This window comes from Lissotriton vulgaris, chromosome 6 (assembly GCF_964263255.1).
Source record: "Lissotriton vulgaris chromosome 6, aLisVul1.2, whole genome shotgun sequence".
Taxonomy (NCBI): Eukaryota; Metazoa; Chordata; class Amphibia; order Caudata; family Salamandridae; genus Lissotriton; species Lissotriton vulgaris.
In genome coordinates, this window is record NC_141694.1 from 1,853,355,785 (window position 1) to 1,853,375,109 (window position 19,325).

Below are 19,325 nucleotides of genomic sequence, written 5' to 3' on the forward strand. Positions count from 1 at the left end.
ATGCTTTATTTTTATTAAATGTTAGGTCATTTTTCGTTTTGCTTGCTATGTCTAGTATGAGATTGCACAAAATGTAAACTTTGAAAGCTACAGTCTGTGAACTCTAAAAGAAACTTCAAACAAAAAATGGTTCTGCTACTAAATATCCATTTTCATGTTCTCTGAGGCAGTTGGTCAAATAGACAGCTATAACAATGCCAACAGAATTGCTCTGACATTCTGTGAAAAAATGAACAAGCCTCCTCAATGTGGGGAGAGTGCATGGCAAACACAGGTCTGAGATCAAGGAGCAGTCATAGTGAAGGTGTGGGTTGACATTGACAGATCAACGAGCAACAACTAGGAGGAATTCTGGCAGCACATTTAGAAAACACCCAAAACACTGCTGCAGTGCATATGTGGAACAATCAAACAGAATGAGAAATTAAATGCCAGCGTCAGCCTTCAGTACCTGTCATAGCTGCCAACAACAACTGCCTGGCCACTCGGACTCGTAGCTGCTGCAGTGAACTCCTTCTCTGTAGGGTCCCGGCTGTAATCAAAGGTCTGGATCACATGACCCTCCTTCCCATAGGCCACAATCTTCTTATCACAGCCACCAGCTACAATGCTGTTGGAGGCCCATGCAAGGGCATATGGAGGGCATGGGTGGGTCACGAGTTTACCCTAAGACAACAAGGAATAAGCAGCTTTTAAAACCACAACCGTCTATACCCTATATGGCAGGATGCCAATCACCTGCATCCATTAGTGCATACCAGTCTCGTACTCGCTCTTGCCTTTGGTGTGTCACTTACATTTCTTACAAGAAAGTGATCAACAGATTTGTACTTCCGCAAAGATAAGAAGATAAGAGTATAAATTGTGTTGGTTACCTTTCATCACTTGAGAATTAATGTTATAGTGAACAGACAGAATGCTTATAATAACCATATACACCCCTGTACAGTGTTAGCCAAATAATTTTCTTTGCTACCATGCTTACACAATACCCCCAGAAATAACTCTCGTAAAGCTGAATAAAACATATTGAAGAAAGCAAATTATGCATAAAATATAACCACATCCCTCTATTTTTCCAAGTATGGTGGGCATACATATTAGAAGCAATGTGCTCAAGGTCTTTATTAAGGTTAGGTGCCTGAAATAGAGGAGCTTCAAAAATCCATAAATAGATGAAAAAGTTACTTATCTTCGGAAACAATCTTTTTGGTGCATACTTTATCTACCTGTTTTGAATACTTTCTCTGCAGTCTTGATTAACAAGCTTTTGTAATAGCTCTTTGACACTGGCAGAGGTAGGTGACTCCGTTCTGATGTCGCGTGTGGAGTTGCGGTGAAGTCACTGGATTCACACAGCATTGAGGCCAGCATCATAACGATAATTCAACTCTGCTTTTGCAGCGACTTTGGAAACATTTAAAGAGAACTCAACTTGCCTAACTAATTTGGCTAAATATCAAAAGAACATATGTTTTTTTTTAACAACAGATTTTCTTGATTTTTTATTGTGTAGTCCGGGTTGAGACCCAGACAGTACATATTGATGAATATTTATGACATTACATATCTCGATTGAAGTTTCCGATAAACAACCGTTAACAATAACCTTGCGCAGATCCACCCAGCCCCCACCCCCCAATTATAAACACACAATTGAAGATGTTGTCTGAGGGCCTCACATAACCCTCCTGTTTGTGTAGAGTTCAATCTCAGTACGGAGTCTTAGTTTATCATGGATCTGAGATGGTGATGGAAGGTAATTTAATGCCTTTGATAATCCGCCCACCGCAGCCATATTTTCTTACGTTTCTGGCAGCATCCCCAGGCCTGAAACACCGCCATCTCTGCATTCATACATCGGAGACTCGCTTTACCACTGCTGGGCAATGTCCTGTTTAGCAATGATAACCGGTAAAAACAATAGGTGCTGCTTATTTGTGTTCCCCCAATACTATCTGTGCTATGTAATAACAGTAGCTTTGGATCAAGTGACAGGTCCCATGACAATACCTCACTCAGGAGCAAGCCACCACCCCCCACCCTCCACCAGAATGGTTGTATTGCAATACATCCCCAGACTGTATGTATGAATGTCCCATCATCCGCCACGCATCTCAAGCACACCTGGGACTGGATAGCCCCATCTTCCAAAGTCGGATTTGGGTATAATGAACGAGGTGTACATATATTGAACTGTATAAGGCAGTATCATGTGGAAACCGGCGCACCTCTAGGGCTAGCTAGGGCCTCTGCCCAATCGTCATCCGTTATGCCAGGTATGTCCTCTTCCCAGGCCTTTCTGGCCTTATGTAGTGTGTTATGGTTGTGTGTTGTCAGGGTTTGATAGATCTGACAGATCTTATATGCACCTATGTCACCCATCAATAAGCGCCCTTCTAAGGGATGGAATTCGGGCAAGGTGTCAGTCTGTTGTTGTATGGGGGTGAGTGCTTGCCCGAGCTGAAGATATCTAAAGAATGGAATCGAAACTCTGTCTGGGGCTTTTGGAACGATAAAAGAACATATGTTGAAGTAGTAATTGTTTTATCTTCAGTAGAGGGGATGGCAGATACAGACATACATATATAAGAATGTATGTATGTACTACAGGGGAAGGTAGGGAGTGGCAGTGAAGAATGTGAAGGTAGAGTACCCAACACAAATATATATCTATATCACCAGACTTTTCCTCATGTACAAAGGATGACAACGCCTGGTCCTGAAGCAATATTGATTTATTTGTCAGCTATCAGACGCGTTTCGCCTGTCCTGCCGGCTTGCTCACCAACAACATCAATAAAATGTTCAACTATTTAAATGCAGTTACGTGCCGTGTCACATGTGAAACTACTCCGTGAATGTATTAGAAGACAGACTCGTAGTTTTTGTAATTCAAAACATAATAGTTAATATTTCATATAACTCTTCTTGACATAATTCCACATATTAAAGTAAGCCAATTGTGTTTTTTTACATTATGTGAATAATTAAGGACACATCTCTGTATTTTGACGTACTATTTGCACAACTTACAAATATATTGACATCTTTCCCCAGTGGGCATTATACCATTCCTACATTATATAATCGAAATGTAGGTATTCAAACACAGAAAAAACTGTTCATCCTGTCCCTGTGGGCTACTTTGAAAGCAGAGAAAATTGTAATCATGTCATCATGTCTAAGTGCAAAGTGCTAAACCTAAATAAAGTGAAAAAGTAATAATTGATTCATAAACAGTCAAAAACTAAAGATTTGAAAGGAGACTAGCGTATTACTGTCACATATTACATATGCGTATGGAAATCTTCCTCCATATTCAAACCTTCCGGGATTTTTGTGTTTAGCTCTATTATATAGCATGATTCAAGCCTTCTCAATTTTTTCTCCCGGTCTCCACCCGTTATGTTTGGTTTGATCGCATTGTTGGAAATGGCCCTTTTTGCAGGTTTTCCCAAAACTTTTTGCTTCTTCCTCCTTTGTTTTGCTGACCTGTGGTTGTTAGCTACGGGACTCTGGTCCCTTTACCACTGCTGATCAGTGCTAAAGTGCATATGCTCTCTATGTAAATTGTTATTGTGATTGGTTATCCATGATTGGTATATTTGTTTTACCAGTAGGTCCCTAGTAAAGTGCACTACGTGTGCCAGGGCTGGTATTTCAAATGCTACTAGTGAGCTTGCAGCACTGATTGCGCCACCCACATGAGTAGCACTGAAAAGATGTCCCAGGCCTGACACTGCAGTGCCTGTGCGCAGCTTGTTAACTGCCATGTTGGCCTGGCCCATGCACCCACGTCCCTTTTCTTACACATATGACACACCTATGGTAGGCCCAAGGTACCCCCCATGGGCAGGGTGCAATGTATGTGAAAGGTAGGATATGTACTAGTGTGAGTAACATGTCCTGATAGTAAAATACTGCCAATTTCGTTTTTCACAATTGAAAGGCCATCTTGCCCATAGGACAAAATGGGGAATGTTGTGTTGCATATTTACCTGCATATCTTCCCTAGAAGCAAGATATAAAATTGGAATCTGGTATCCCTGAACTCAGAATTTAATAACACATCTTTTAGGTGTTTGAAAATAGCACTTTTAGAAAGTGGCTATTTTCTTGTTCAACCTTTCTGTGTGCCTCTGCCTGTTTGTGGATTGACTGTCTGGTTTGAGAGCGACAGGGGCTGGGTGGCTCCAGGAGTCTGGGTGAGACAGCACTAGGCTGAATAGACCTATGTGCATTTGGAGTGGTGGGAGGAGTAGAACCTGGGCCTGATTAGGTCTGTGCCTGCCTTCCACAATGCTGGCTCTACCTCCTCTGGTGAGTCTGATGAACCTGGCAAACACTGACAAAGAAAGACGTTGTCCACTGGCAGAGTGCACCCAGTATTGGGTTGGACTGGGTCCAGGACCCCTCACACATAGAGAACAAAGACTTTGGGGTATAAATATCAGAGCTGAAACCCCTGAAAGTTAGACTACTTTTGGAAACAAGGAGGAACCTTTGCGGAGGAGAAAAGCTGAAGAGCTGAAGGAGAAGTACTGCCTTTGCTGTGTGTCTGGGGTTGGCTTGCAGTTGCTATTTCTGCCAAAGGAAGGCGAAGGACATCGCTGTGTGATGTGTCTCTTGCTTCAAGAAAGGACTGTGCTGTGTGCTTTGTCCTGAAAAGGAAGTCTCCAAGGGCCTGAGAAGAGCTGGCCTCCTGTTGTGAAATCACAGGGATATAAAAGTTTCCAAGACTACTTTGTGATCAAGAGGAATCCCTGCCAAAGATCAGCTGAAGGGACTGAGAAGAAGTACTGCGGTAGGTGTGTATCTGGGGATGGCCTGCAGTTTACTGTTTGTACTGAGGGGAGAACTAAAGGACTTTGCTGTGTGCTGTAGCCCCTGCTTGAAGAAAGGGCTGTGCTGAGTGCTTTGTCCTGAAAAGAAAGAATCCAAGGGCCTGAGAAGAGCTGGCTTCCTGTTTCTGATGTCCCAGGCACAAATGGACTTCACCCCCAGCTTCCCTGAACTTCCGTGCTGGGAGTCCCAGTCTGCCAGGAGGGCCTTTAACTGTGTGTCAGGCCTTTTTGCTGGAAGTGCAACACAATGAGAGAAGCGTGACGCCACCGCAGCAGCCGATGTTGCATCATCGAGGAAGCGTGTCACCGCTGCAGCTATTTACCGTCGCCTCATCGGAGAAGCGTACTGCCGCACAGAGGATGCCGTCGCATCACCAGAGAAGCATGTTGCAGGGCCGTCGCATCACTGAGGATGCGCGCTGCTGCTGATCGCCGCCGCAACATTGTAGAAGCGTGTCGCAGGGCCTGTCGCGGCTCAGAAAACCACTGAGTTCACCACACTGCCGTATAGTGTGCACTCATCGCCTCCACGTTGTCGCATTGCAGTAAAGACGCCATGTTCTCGCATCGCACTGGATCGCTGCAAAGCATGGAGGCGCCATCTTGTCGCATCAGACCGGAGCGCCTCCCAGGTACTTTGCGAGTATGGGGTTGCATTTCATCATCAACAAGTTTATTTTTACAACAACCTTTCTAAAGACATTCTACTGAGTTTTTCATGTTGGATTTTTGTCGTTTTGGTCTTGTTTAGTTTAGATAAAGATAATTTATTTTTCTAAACTGGTGTGGTGTCCATTTGTGTTGTTTTCACTGTGTTACTGTGAGTGTTGGTACAAATACTTTACATATTGCCTTCGGTATAAGCCTGTCTGCTTGTGCTAAGCTACCAAGGGGGTGAGCGGGGGTTATCTAAAGTGTGTTTCCCCCTTACCCTGACTAGAAGCAAGGGTCCCTATTTGGTCAAAGGTACCTACCTCTGCCGACCAGAGACCCACATTCTAACATGCATCAATTACAAAATATGATAATCCTTGTGTGTTTTTACAATGGAGTTGCTCAACCCGTTTTGTTCCCATTTTTTATGGCTCGGAGGTGCTGAAGCACTCGTGTATGCACTGGCAAGATTGTGCTGCCCACGTACCTCAGGCCACATGGGCACTGGAGCACATTGACAGCAAAATCCGTCTTGCATGTGTTTTGCCCCTTAATTTTCTTTTCTCTTTGGGAGAGTCCAGATTTGTAGGTAGTAGTGTTTTTACCATGGACACAAGCTTTACATTTCATGCATTTTATAAACCTTTCTTTTCTGCCAAACCACATAGAGGTTAGCTTCTTTGGTTTAGATACTGGTGCCATGTTGCTCACTAACATTTGTTTGAACGATTTGGCCCGCCTGAACGTTATTTGAGGTCTTTTTGGCACTACTTTTCCTAAAATCGGATTGTTACATATCAAGTGCCAATGTTTGAATAGAATGGCTCTCACATCACTGTGTTGTTTATTATATGTGGTCACCATCCGACCTTGATTTTTACCATCACTTTCCAACTTCTTTTGTACTTTACTGATGTTGAAAAGGGATTTCTTCCTTTGACTTTCTCTTCACTTTAAAAATGGCTGATTTTATGCATTCTTCTGAATAGTCTCGACTTGAAACGTGTTTTCAAAACTTACAGTTCTTTATTTAACCCCTCTTGCTCACTACAAGTTGCGCATAGTGCGCAGGCATTCTCCATAGGGGATGCTTCTGATAAGGTTCTTGGGGTGGAAACTCATTGCGTGAAGCAATGTGTTTCCCGCTGTCGGTTTTCTTTTATGATAATCGTTAGATCTAGAAAATTTTCATGGGTTGAGCTGAAGGTGCTTGTGAATTTCAAGTTTAGATTATTACTCTGAATGTTTTTTATAAAGTCATTTCGTGATTTCTCTGTGCCTTTCCAAACGACAAATAAGTGGTCTATGAATCGGCTCCAATGCATGATTTTATATTGCCACTCTTTTGGATACAGCTTCTGGACCACCTGCTCCTCCCACCAGCCCATATGCAAATTAGCATAACTGGGGCGAAGCAGGTGCCCTTCGCTGCAGACTTGATTAAACAATTCACCATTGAAAAGGAAATAGTTGTTTTTCATGCAGGTGGATATCATTGCAATAAGCATTTGTGTGTGAGACCAGAATTTTAAAGGTCTGCCCCCCAAAAAATGTTTGATGGTATTCAATCCATCCTCATATCTGATGCTGGTGAATAGTGTGGTTACATCAATTGTTGCCAATCGGAAATCTTTTTCCCATGGGAGGTCATACACCAAAATCCCCAGTATCCTGTATATATGATGGAAGCATTTTAACCAAAGGACAGAGGAATGAATCAACACACTTTAATGTATTTTCAAGGGCACTGCCCATAGCTGAAATTATAGGACGTCCCGGTGGGTTCTCAGGGTCTTTATGCACCTTCGGAATTAGGTACATAACAGGTGTTACAGGATTATTGATTTTTAGGAACATTAATTCTTCATACATAATAGGGCCTTAGGTATGCCATTCTGGTAATTGTGCATTGTAAAATCGGTGATTATTAAACATAGCATTTTCTACAACCCTCACATAGTTTAAACTGTTGTTGAGTTGCTTGTATGCTTCACTAAGGTATTGGTGTTTCCCCCTTAGCACCACATTCCCGCCTTTATATGCGTTACGCACAATACAGTAAGAATTAGTTGATAATTTATTCACCAGAGCAGTATGATCACTCTGTTTTTGTGACATTATTTTACGTTTTTCGCTTGTAGTTTTATATAAGCTTTTCAACTCATTCTTTACCAGTTCATTGTAAATGTTCACAGAGTCCCTGGTTGACATCGCTGTAAACCTGGAGATGGGTCTGAAACTTGTCGGAGCATGACTTGCAATGGCTATGCCTTGTGCTGCCGCTAAGTTATTACTTGTTCAATGGTGGTCTGTACATCATTCCCTATATTTGGGGTGTTGGTTTCAGTCTCTTCCTCAAGTTGCCTTAAGTCCCACATCAGATTCATGTCATTGACCACAAAGTCCTCTGTTTGAACACCAGTGGTATCAGTCACACTTGAAGTTTGTTTCTGTGCTTGTTGTTGATTGACTTTTTTTTTTTTAAACAACAGTGGTCCCATGCATATAAAATAGTCTGAAAACAATAAATATAGGCACAACGGATACTATATTGGATGTGACATGTCCAGCCGGACAGCAGTCTCAATATTTTACTAATTAGGAAAAATCAAAAACAAAATTCCTTCAACAATTCTTCGTAGTGGGGCACAAGCCTGTACCCTGACACTTACAAATTGGCAAAGTGACGAAATAACAAGCAGAAAAGGGCTTTTAGGCAAAAGCTACAAACTTCTGCGGTTACAAATGTGGCAGAAATTCAGATGACACCATTACAGACATATAATAGATGGTATACGTTTCAGTGAATATGGTGCTACATGAAAGTCAACGGCGTTTCGATCTAACTACTGAATTATGGGGATCATCATCAGGACATTAGTAATGCCTAAACAATAATAGCCTCGATTGCCTAGGAAAGAAAGGAGAGAGAAAAGGCATAAAGGACATGAATTACTAAATGAAAGGAGATTCAAAAAACAGGAATAAAATGCGACTGTGTATATGTACTTCGTGCAGACCGGTGGTGCTGCTGGCAATTCACTCGTGGTGAAAACCTCGCCGTCCTATATATTCCTTTTCTCTCTCCTTTCTTTCCTAGGCAATTGAGGCTATTATTGAATTACAGTGGGGGCAGGTCCTGTTATTGACCCAATGGGGCCCTCCTCTGCCTCCATGCCAGCATATAAATATATATATATATATATATATAAATATATATAACCATTTTAATACATATAGCGGACATCAGTCATTACGAGATGTCTAACTATATAGTTGCTGCACCTAACACGGTCATGGTTGGTATGAAACATGTTGGAAGTATGATCCTATGTACTGGGGGGCTGCCTTGGGGTACCCTGTACTCCCTAATACAGTCTGTTAGTGTCTGACACTAAGGTAGTGCTGCTGCCGACCACAGACACAAATCTACCCTCCTGCTGTTGAGCCAAGCTCAATCAGGGGAAGGTAGAACAATCGGTTTCCTGTCACAGGGCGCTGTGACCACCTCCCATACAGGAGTTAGTGTATTGGGCTGGGGTGGGGGCACTTGCCAGAGCACCAGACTACTTTGAAGGGCACATTTGGTGCCTTCTTTGCATACTCCAGTTGAAACCAGTTCAGGGAGGCCTTGGCTCCCCCTCAGGCGCTAAACTGGACAAAGAACATGGGAGTATACTCCCCTCTGTCCCGCTCTTCCTCTGGGAGGGATCCGAGAGTCGTTCTAATCCCTTTCCGAGGGTATAAAAGGGTTTACCTGTGAGTGAGTCCTCAGATTCGTCGTGGGACAAAACTCAAGCCTGAAACCACGTCACTCTTCAACCGCCTGGACACTTGGACTTCGCCTGGAACCGAAACTTCATCAAGGAAGACTCCCTCTTCTTTGTCTGTCTCTGCTTCTGTGCTTCTTCCAGGATCTTAAAGAGTCCTGTGGGCATCAAGGGCATCCCAACTAATCTCGCTTACAGTGAAGAAGTCATTCCCCTGCATCTGCAGGCCCCACAACTAAGCTGACCGGTCTGCTGCTCCCGACGTACCACAGACTTCTAAAGGCTCAGCAACACAGGTGGTGGTTCTACTACTCCACTGAGGCCTGGCCGGTCCTCTCAGAAATTTGGAGACCAGTATTCCTTGTCAGAACTGCTGGGACTAAACCCCTTGTCACTTTGTCGAGTTAGTGCTGCCAAGGATTGTCGGCTTTGCACTCCAAAGATCTTCGGGCTACAAGAAGTTCCAGCCTCTATCATCTCTTCCTGCCAAGACCAGCGTCCTCACTGCATACTCTGCTCCATGGGCCTTGGTGAGGTGCTGGAGGTCCTCTTGTGACTCCTGCACTGTTGGCCTGTGGGTTCTCCTGAGGGTCTTCTCCTGCTTCAGTGGGCTCTCTGCTTGCTCTGGCCTGCTCCGACTCTCCTGCTTGTGACGAGTCCCTTGGACCTTGCTGGTCCCAACTTTGCTCCTTATTCGGATTCCACACCTGTTGCAGTTGCCAAGCTTTATTGGTGCTGGGCACCGCCCCCCCTCAAACCCCTCCGCTTGTCGACTTCCGATGTAGAACAGCTCTGGCACGGCTCCTAGTCTTCCATAGCATTGCCTGGTCCTCCCAACTGCAGTGACATGGTCATTGTCATCACTCCTGAATCTTCTCACATCTGTGAGCATTGCTCTTCCGTGCCTCGGGGTCACCTCTAAGTGGCATAGACTCAGTCTGCTTGCAGGTTCTTCTCTTCAAGAATCCACCCTTTGAGGCCACTGGACTCTTGCACCTTCTTTGCCAGCAGCATTTTTACTGAAGTCCACCATTGTGGTCTATGGCGGTTTCCGACGTCAATTCGCACCTATGCACCAGGTTTCCCAGGTGTAGATATCCTGGTTCCTGGAGTATCCAGGGGTGGGGTGACCCTTCATCCTTCTGTCTTCCACTGGGTTTTTTCGGGGTCCACTGAGAAGGCTCCCTCTTCTCCAAAACTGCAACTGCGACTTTCCCATTCACTTCTCTTGAGTATGCAAATGTGTTTCCACTTTGCACACAGCCTCCGTCGGGTTCTTGGATACTTACCTTGGAGACCGCCCTCATCGCCGCCACCGATGACATCCGAGCCCTGATGGACAATGGAGAAACAGCGGCCCTCATCCTCCTAGACCTCTCTGCGGCATTCGACACGGTCTGCCACCGCACCCTAGTACGGCGCCTCAGCAACATCGGAATCCAGGACAATGCGCTGGAATGGATCATCTCCTTCCTCGACGGAAGAACACAGAGAGTCCGCCTACCACCGTACAAGTCAGAGGCCTCCGAAGTCATCTGCGGCGTCCCCCAAGGATCATCTATGAGCCCCACCCTCTTCAACGTCTACATGAGCCCCCTCGCGGCCATCGTACGCAAACACAACCTCAGCATAATCTCCTACGCCGACGATACCCAGCTGATCCTCTCCCTGACCAACGACCCCGCCGCCGCCAGAGCCAACCTGCACGAAGGGATGAAAGAGGTAGCCGAGTGGATGACGACCAGCCGCCTGAAACTGAACTCGGACAAGACGGAGGTCCTCATCCTGGGCTCCTCACCCTCCGCCTGGGACGACTCCTGGTGGCCTCCCGCCCTGGGCACCGCACCCAAACCGACAGACCATGCACGCAACCTGGGCTTCATCCTGGACTCCTCCCTCTCCATGACCAGGCAAGTCAACAACGTCTCCTCGGCGTGCTTCAACATCCTACGCATGCTACGGAAGATCTTCTGGTGGATCCCCACCGAGACCAGGAAGACCGTCACCCAGGCCCTCGTCACCAGCCGACTGGACTACGGCAACGCCCTCTACGCCGGGACCACCGCCAAGCTCCAGAAGAGACTCCAGCGGATCCAGAACGCCTCAGCCAGACTCATCCTCGACATCCCACGAACCAGCCACATCTCCGGACATCTGAGAGACCTTCACTGGCTCCCCGTCAACAAAAGAATCACCTTCCGCCTCCTCACCCACGCACACAAAGCCCTACACGACCAAGGCCCGAGCTACCTTAACAGCCGAGTCAACTTCTACGCTCCCAAACGCCACCTCCGATCAGCCAACCACGCCCTCGCCGCCGTCCCCCGCATCCGAAGAGCGACCACAGGAGGAAGGTCCTTCTCCTACCTGGCCGCCAAGACCTGGAACTCCCTCCCTCCCGACCTGCGCCTGACCCAAGACCACCTCTCCTTCAGGAAGAAGCTGAAGACCTGGCTGTTCGAGCAGTAGCGGCACCCCCCCCCAGCGCCTTGAGACCCTACGGGTATGTAGCGCGCTTTATAAGTGTCAATGATTGATTGACCTTGGGTGGTTCTCTTGGTCTGAGTCCCAACTTCGGCCACAGTTAGCATTCCACTTTTTTGGTACTTCCTTTGGGACCACTCATGTGCTTACTTACCAATTTGAAATTGAAGTGTTATTGTGTATTTGTGTTGATATCTCCGGGCACGAGATATACCAACGTGTTAGTGAGTGTAATAAATAGACTATTTTTTATATACACTGTTTGATTATTTTTTATTTAACCTACACTACATGATTAGATCTGGAAAAACAAGTTAACATTCCTTTTGCATAAGCCTGAAGGCGGCTCTCCACACCTACCATTTCAAAAGCTTTCTATGGTTGTCTAAGACCACTAAAATTAGCATAAGGTTGTCTGGATTAGTGCAAGGTGCTTCACTTACATAAGTGTGAACCATATACTGAGCCAGTATATTATATATATAGGGAGGTAGTGTGGCTCACTGGTTAGAGGCGGCAGACCCGAGAGCAGAGGACGACCCGGGACCAGGGTTCGACTCCCGGCGCGGCAGGTTTCTGGACCAGGGTCAGCGGAATCGATCATTCTCTCGCCTCGGTGCCCACTCTGATCAGCGATCACACTCGGCAACTCTGGGCATTAGCTTGCCTCATCTTCACTAACGGCCCCACCAGACCGCCGGGGGATGCCTGGTCTCACCCTGGAGATACCCATTAAGGGACCATCTCTCAGGGAAGCCAGGAAGGGTTTCGCAGCGGTCGAAGCGCCTTGGGACCCTCCGGGTAAGTAGTGCGCTATATAAATGCTATACATTTACATTTACACATATATATAGCCTCATGCAAGCGACCACCATGAGCCTGTCGGCTGTTCCTCACCAACTTGCTCACTTTATCATCATTGGCAGCTTTCCTATAAAACCGGAGCAATCAACACCAAGACGTAATCTAATAGTGCTACTTCAGAGGAGAGGCGAGGCGAGGCGAGGATGGGGGGTAGGTGCTACTACTCTCTTTCCAGAGTTGTGAAGTCATGCTCCGATTTGGCATCCTTGTAATCATATATGTTGAATTGTCCTGAATTTCAGGAGGGCTACAGTAACTAGAGTACTTTGTTAAATCAGTGCTCACCAGTGGCGTAAGATGTCAGCATCTTATCACCTATGCACGGTGTGGTAAGTTATTGACCTCCTCACTCTGCGAAGAAGATTAGGTCACACCTACCTGTTTTTCAATTTGTGGTCATGACAAAATGCCAACAGATGGCTCCATGACTGCCCAAGCCATGAATCATGTGGACCTATAGCTTAGACAATATTCTATTAGCAGGTCTATCGGTGACCGATACTCCCAGTTACAGAGACGGGGTCCATTATTTCCCCAGTTTCTCAACCACCTTAATAGGCTAAACATCAACCAGAAAAACCACATTAAATACTTTGGTGCATCTGGTTGACATGATTTTATCTCTACTTTTTCAATAATCTTCTCACGTTGTAGGACACAACATTCAATGCCTCAATGTGCTCATCCAGCAAATTTATTAAAAGATCTCCAGTAAAGTGCCCTCTCGCAGGGCCTGCCAGGCTTTGCAGTGCCAGCATGGCAAGGAGTACAGCCCAATGATGAAGCATGTCACCTTCGGGTGAGTAATGGCAACAATTCTTAAAGGCACATGCTTCTTTGGGTCCCTACATTCAGCTAAGGATAATATCTCTTGGGTTGAACTTTTTCAGAACAGTATACTGTGATTTATTTTCAAGTTATTTAAGGAGAGTGTATACTGGACCATTATGCTCCTCATCCTCTCTTGTGATATGTGCTTCTCTTTAGTCAAAACACACACATCAACCTCCTTAGGTCCTCCTAAAGTAGCAAATGGCTAAACTATCGTCCTCACAAGAAATATATTAAAAATGAGTCGAATGTAGCATCGAACGTGTCTTTATTCAATGCCCATACTCATGATTAAAACCATGTCACATGTTTAAGCCATTTTAGTGTGAACAGCCAACATGTATCATTGCCACACAAAGACTTACTGGCAACTTCCTTAGGGCATGAGGACGAGTAATCATCCAATTAAGCACTGGACCACATGACCCCCAGGTGAACGCTTACCAGTAGCCATAGAAGGAACGTATCTGGATTCAAAACAGAGGTTGCCGCTAGGGCCGGCAGATCATCCGTTTGTCGGTGGTGGCTAAACAGACAGTCTGCCATCACCGGCTGCAACCACAGTTTTGAGTCCAGATACTCATGGTGGTGGCTTATGTGACACATTTACTATATATTCTTTTTTCACGCAATCTTTATGAACTGTATTGAAGTGTATGTCCTCTGTCGTTGGGCCTGGTGAATTTATCACAAACAGGCACAGGGTTGCCTTTTGAGATATGTATAATTTGTGAGAAGTGTCAAAGGCGGTGCTGTTAGTAAGATCTTAAGGTGAATGATCCCCCTGGAAATTGTGCGCTTTTGTATTGCTTCACAAATAAAAAGTTGCCCGTCTGATCGAAGGTCCTTAATAATATTAATGTAATAGTACACAGCCCTTCTAGAGGCTAACCTATGTAACTTTTTTTGCTCTTAGAAACATTTTAAGGAGGATAAAATGTTGGTCATTTGGCGGATTGCACTAGATCAAAAAAGGACACCACCTTAAGCCAGATAAACAGCTGAACTTCACAGCACCAACTGGCCTAAGAAGAGGTAGTTAAGGTCAGACAAGGAGAAATGGCTTGCAGCTCGAGAACATGCCGAACTGAAGTGATGGCTACCAAGAAATGTTTTCAGTTAATAGCCTCAGTTGACAATAGTATCAAGGTTCAAAGGGAGTTCCCATAAGAAACATTAAAACTCGAATAAGATCCAGTTGTGGCATAGTGAAAGCTATAGGCAGACACAGTTGGTCAAACCTTTCAGGAATCCAGAAACCGATGGAGACCTGAACAGGGAAAGTCGGACTGGTAGATAAAGGAATGCAGAGACACCTGAAAGATAACCCTTCACAGTAGCTACTTCATAGCCTGGTTGAACTAAGAACAGGGCAAACTGCAGTACATTGGGGAGAGATGCTTTCAGAGGATCGACCATAAACTAGTGCACCAGGAAACAAATGTGTTCCATATGTCTCTCTATAGGAAAAGAAAAAGATTTTTCTACTGCGGAGATTGTTGCTTTCACTTGGAAAAGCTTCTTGCAGAAGACTGGGACTTTAAGAAAGGTCAGAAAATGTGTTCTTCAAAACCAGTCATATGAAGCTTGGCTCTGCGTTACTGGATAGCTTTCGGGTACATTTGACAACAGATCACAGATATTTTTTCTGCAGATTCGTAATGTACATATGTCCATCACAACAGTGACAAGGCTTAAAGCCTGATCTCCTACGAAGGAACATACCTATCTGCACCAAAATTTAAAATTTGTGCTGCATTGTGAGAAATCACAGTGAGAAAGAGAAGTTCCGGACTACATTGAAAGGCCCGTAAAAAACAAAGTACCATTAGGGTGCTAGTTTCAAAGCTATATGCATACAGTGATTTATTTTTATTTATTTTATGTAGCTTATAAAGCGCACAGCTACCCCCGGAGGGGTGTCCCGGCGCTGGAACCTGAATCCTAGAGGGGAAAGAAGGAACGGACAGGGAAAGTGACATGATAAATCAAAGTCTAGAAAAGAGCCAGGTTTTGAGTCTGGCCCGGAAGACAGATTCAGAAGGGCAGAATCTGAGATCGACTGGCAGGGAGTTCCATAGTTTTGCAGCAATGACACTGAACCCTCTGCCACCCATTCTGGACAGTCTAAAGCGGGGAGAGATCAGAAGGCATAGGTCATTGGATCTCAAAGATCTGATGGACCGGGATATTGAAACTCGTTTTTTTAGATAGTTTGGTCCGCGATCATTAATGGCTCGATGAGTCAGGGTGAGGATCTTAAACTGAATTCGGCTGGCCACAGGTAGCCAGTGCAGTTCCCTACGATATGCGGCAACTGACTGACGATAAGAAATATTACCAATCAGCCTTGCCGCCGCATTCTGGACAATCTGCAGCCGGTCAATCAGGTATTGGGGAGCTCCGGCATAAAGGCTATTAGCATAGTCCAGGTGGGACGTGATGAGAGCGTGGGTAACTGTCCGGCGGGAATCCAAAGGGAGATAGGGGAGGATTTTCCTGATCATGCGTAGCTTCAGGAAGCAGGCCGAGGTCACTTTTTGAATCTGAGTCTTGCATGATAGAGAGTCATTGAAATGAAAGCCCAAGTTGCGGGCCGAATGGACGGGAGAGGGAGCGGGATCGAGTGCCGTGGGCCACCACCAGGAGGAGGGGATGGAATTTTTCTGGTTAAAAAACAGCACCTCTGTTTTGTCTGCGTTGAGTCTTAGATGGTTTTCAGACATCCAATCACTGATGTTGTTAAGGCAACGGCGGAAGTTGGAGAACGCGGAGTCAGAGTGGCCTCTAAAGGAGAACACTAGCTGAGTATCATCAGCATAAGAGACCACCCTGACTCCGTAGGACTCCACCACGCCGGCCAGTGGGGCAAGATATATGTTAAAAAACAGAGGGCTGAGGGCCGAGCCCTGTGGCACACCGCAAGATAAGGGTTTTTCCTCCGATCTGAAAGGCCGCAACAGCACCCTTTGACTTCTTCCAGAGAGGAAGGACTCGATCCAACTGATGGCGGTGCCGCCAATGCCCATATGCCGTAGTCGGTCAAGGAGGATGGAGTGGGATACAGTATCGAATGCCGCGGACAGGTCGAGGAGGACCAGCATGGCCTCCTCGCCTCTGTCCACGCACTCTCGAATGGTCTCCGAGACCTCCAGCAGAGCCGTCTCCGTACTGTATCCCGCCCGAAATCCAGATTGCGAGTCGTGCAGTAGTAAGTTGTTCTCCAAGTACTCCGTGAGTTGCAACTGCACGGCTTTTTCCAAAACCTTAGCAGGTTTGGGGAGGAGGGATATAGGGCGGTAGTTAGAGAATACAGTGGGATCGGCATCTGCCTTTTTTAGAATTGGGATCACCAGGGCTTCCTTCCAGGTGGTAGGGAAAAAGCCATGGTGCAGAGAGGCATTCCAGATGGAGAGGAACGGGTCGGCTAGCAGGGGGGCCAATTCACCCATAGTTTTGGCCGGAACGGGGTCAGAGGGTGCACCAGACTTGCAATGAATGAGTAGTCTGATAGCATCCTCCTGGGCAAGTTTATTGAAAGCAAGAAGGGACGGAGAGTTAGGGGGATCGGTAGACGGAAGCTGAGGTATTGGCCCTTTAGGGAAGGAAACGCAGAGTTTATCGATCTTTTCGAGGAAGAAGTCCGAGAGTCCTTCACATAGTTTCTGGCTAGCTAAGACCTGAGTGGTCCTGGCCGGAGGGGTAATAAAATCTTTAACGATGGAGAAGAGGGTTTTTGATGAGTTTTTGGCCTTGGCAATTTGGAGCGAGAAGTGGTCTTTCATGGCTGTTTTTTTATGTTTGAGAAATTTTTTCAAGGCCGCCTTGTAGGCAAGCTTAGCTTCAAGATCGTAATTTAGCCTCCACTTCCGTTCGAGTGCTTTGCAGCTACTTTTTTCCTCGCGGAGGGAGGTGGAGAACCAGGGAGCGGAAGGACGGGATCTAGTGGAAGTGATGAGTTTCTGGGGGGCAATGTGGTCAATAGCGTTGATGAGGGCGGAGTTGAGCCTGGCGATATTAGAATCGATATCCGGGGATAGATGGTCCGTCTGGAAATGGAATATCGGGTCCAGGGAAGCGCAAGTAACTTTGTGCCACTTCCTTCCCAGCTCTTTCCTGGGCACAGGAGAGATAGATTTACGGTCTAAGGCCAAAGAAAAAGGGATAAGGTAATGGTCAGACCATGTAAGAGGAAGGGAGGGGGAAACAGTAATAGTGGGGAAATTAGCAAAAATGAGGTCCAGGGTGTGACCCGCCACATGAGTAGGACCGGTGACAAGTTGAGTGAAATTAAGGCTATCCATGATTTCCAGTAAATTATTCGCTTTTGCGCAGAGGGAATTATCGACGTGAAGGTTAAAATCACCTAAAGCTAAAAAGTATTGATGTTTCAAGGCTAGATCAGCTAACTGGTGGGTGAGAGCGGTAAGAGACAGGGAAGCCGCCGTGGGGGGGTTGTAGATTAAAGAGCCAGCCAGAATAACAGCCGCGGAATCGGATACTGAGAAGTAGAGTGCTTCAATAATACCAATGTTGGTATTATTGAATAAGTGATGTCATCACAACTCTGTGTTTGACATTATAATGGAGATACTTCCATTGGTTGTATGTTGGAATGAGTTCCTCAACAACAACTACCTCAACAACGCGGTTGTTACAATGACTGCTTCTAAACCATGATATTTTTTACCACTCATTCCTTAACCACAAATTTTCGTGGTAAAGGAATGCATGGTAAACAGAATCAGTGCCACTGCTTAAAAACGAACCTGGACCCCCTCCCACTCCCTAAAAACTACCCCGTACCCACCCACTCCCTAAAACCTAACCCAAACCCTTTAAAATAACCCCAAATTCCACCACTCCCTAAAAACTATCCCATATCACTCACACCACCTATAAACAAACTCATACCTCTCCTACCCCCTAAAAACTACCTCGTCTCCCTATCCCCTAAAAACTACCCTGAACCCCTTAAAACTACCCCAAACCACACCATCACCTAAAAACTATCCTATACCCCTCCCATCACCTAAAAACTAACCCAAATCCATCCCAACCCCTAAAAACGACCCTGTACCTGCCACCCCCTTAAAACTACCCTGTACCCCCAACACCAAAAAATTAACTCACAACACCTGAAAACTAACCAGAATCCCTCCCACCCCCTAAAAAGTAGCCCAAACCCCTCCTACCCACTAAAAAGTACCATGTACCCCACCCCCTAAAAACTAACCAGAATCCCTTTAAACTACCCCAAACAACTACCACCACCCCATACAAACTATCCTATAACCTTCCCATCCACTACAAACTAACCCGAATCCCTCACCGTCAATAAACTACCCTGAACCCTCACCCCCTAAAAACTTCCCCTACACCCTACCTCCTACAAAACTACCCTGAACCCCTCCAACCCACTGAAAAATAACCCAAACCCCTCTTACCTGTACTGTTCTTCGCTCTGCTCTCCCCACATATCCCGAACACTAGACCGACTTAGCCTTAACCATGCACATGCGTGGTTAAGTCGAAGTTCTTGTTCGGGCAAGTCGTTGTTTGGCTTGCGTGACTCCAGAACTCGTTGTTCCGGAGTCATTGTCCAGGATGCTTCCCCTTCCATCTGCTGGCATCGAAAAGCTATTACAAAAGTTTCCAGATCCAGTCTGCTTCTGAATACTCAAAGATGAAGAATTTGCAGGTAGAAGCATCAATTAGTAAGAGTAGAGCATTTTTAAAACAGTCAAAGAGACTTCATAGTATTTAAACATTATCAAGCAATGATCTGTGCTGGGGAAAGCCCATTTAATAAAAGGTTATCCCTAAACAGCATTATCACATTTATCAACTTGTTATTCTGAGATGGCAAGCAATG

General features: G+C 45.7%; 1 protein-coding gene across 1 annotated transcript in view; it reads right to left on the bottom strand.

Moving 5' to 3' along the window:
• Positions 1–19,325, bottom strand: part of IFT172 (intraflagellar transport 172) — a 1,181,874-nt gene that overhangs the window by 983,649 nt on the left and 178,900 nt on the right. The window contains exon 8 of the mRNA XM_086928171.1: positions 452–666. Coding sequence (XP_086784297.1) covers positions 452–666 — 215 coding nt within the window. The remainder of the gene's footprint in view (positions 1–451; positions 667–19,325) is intronic.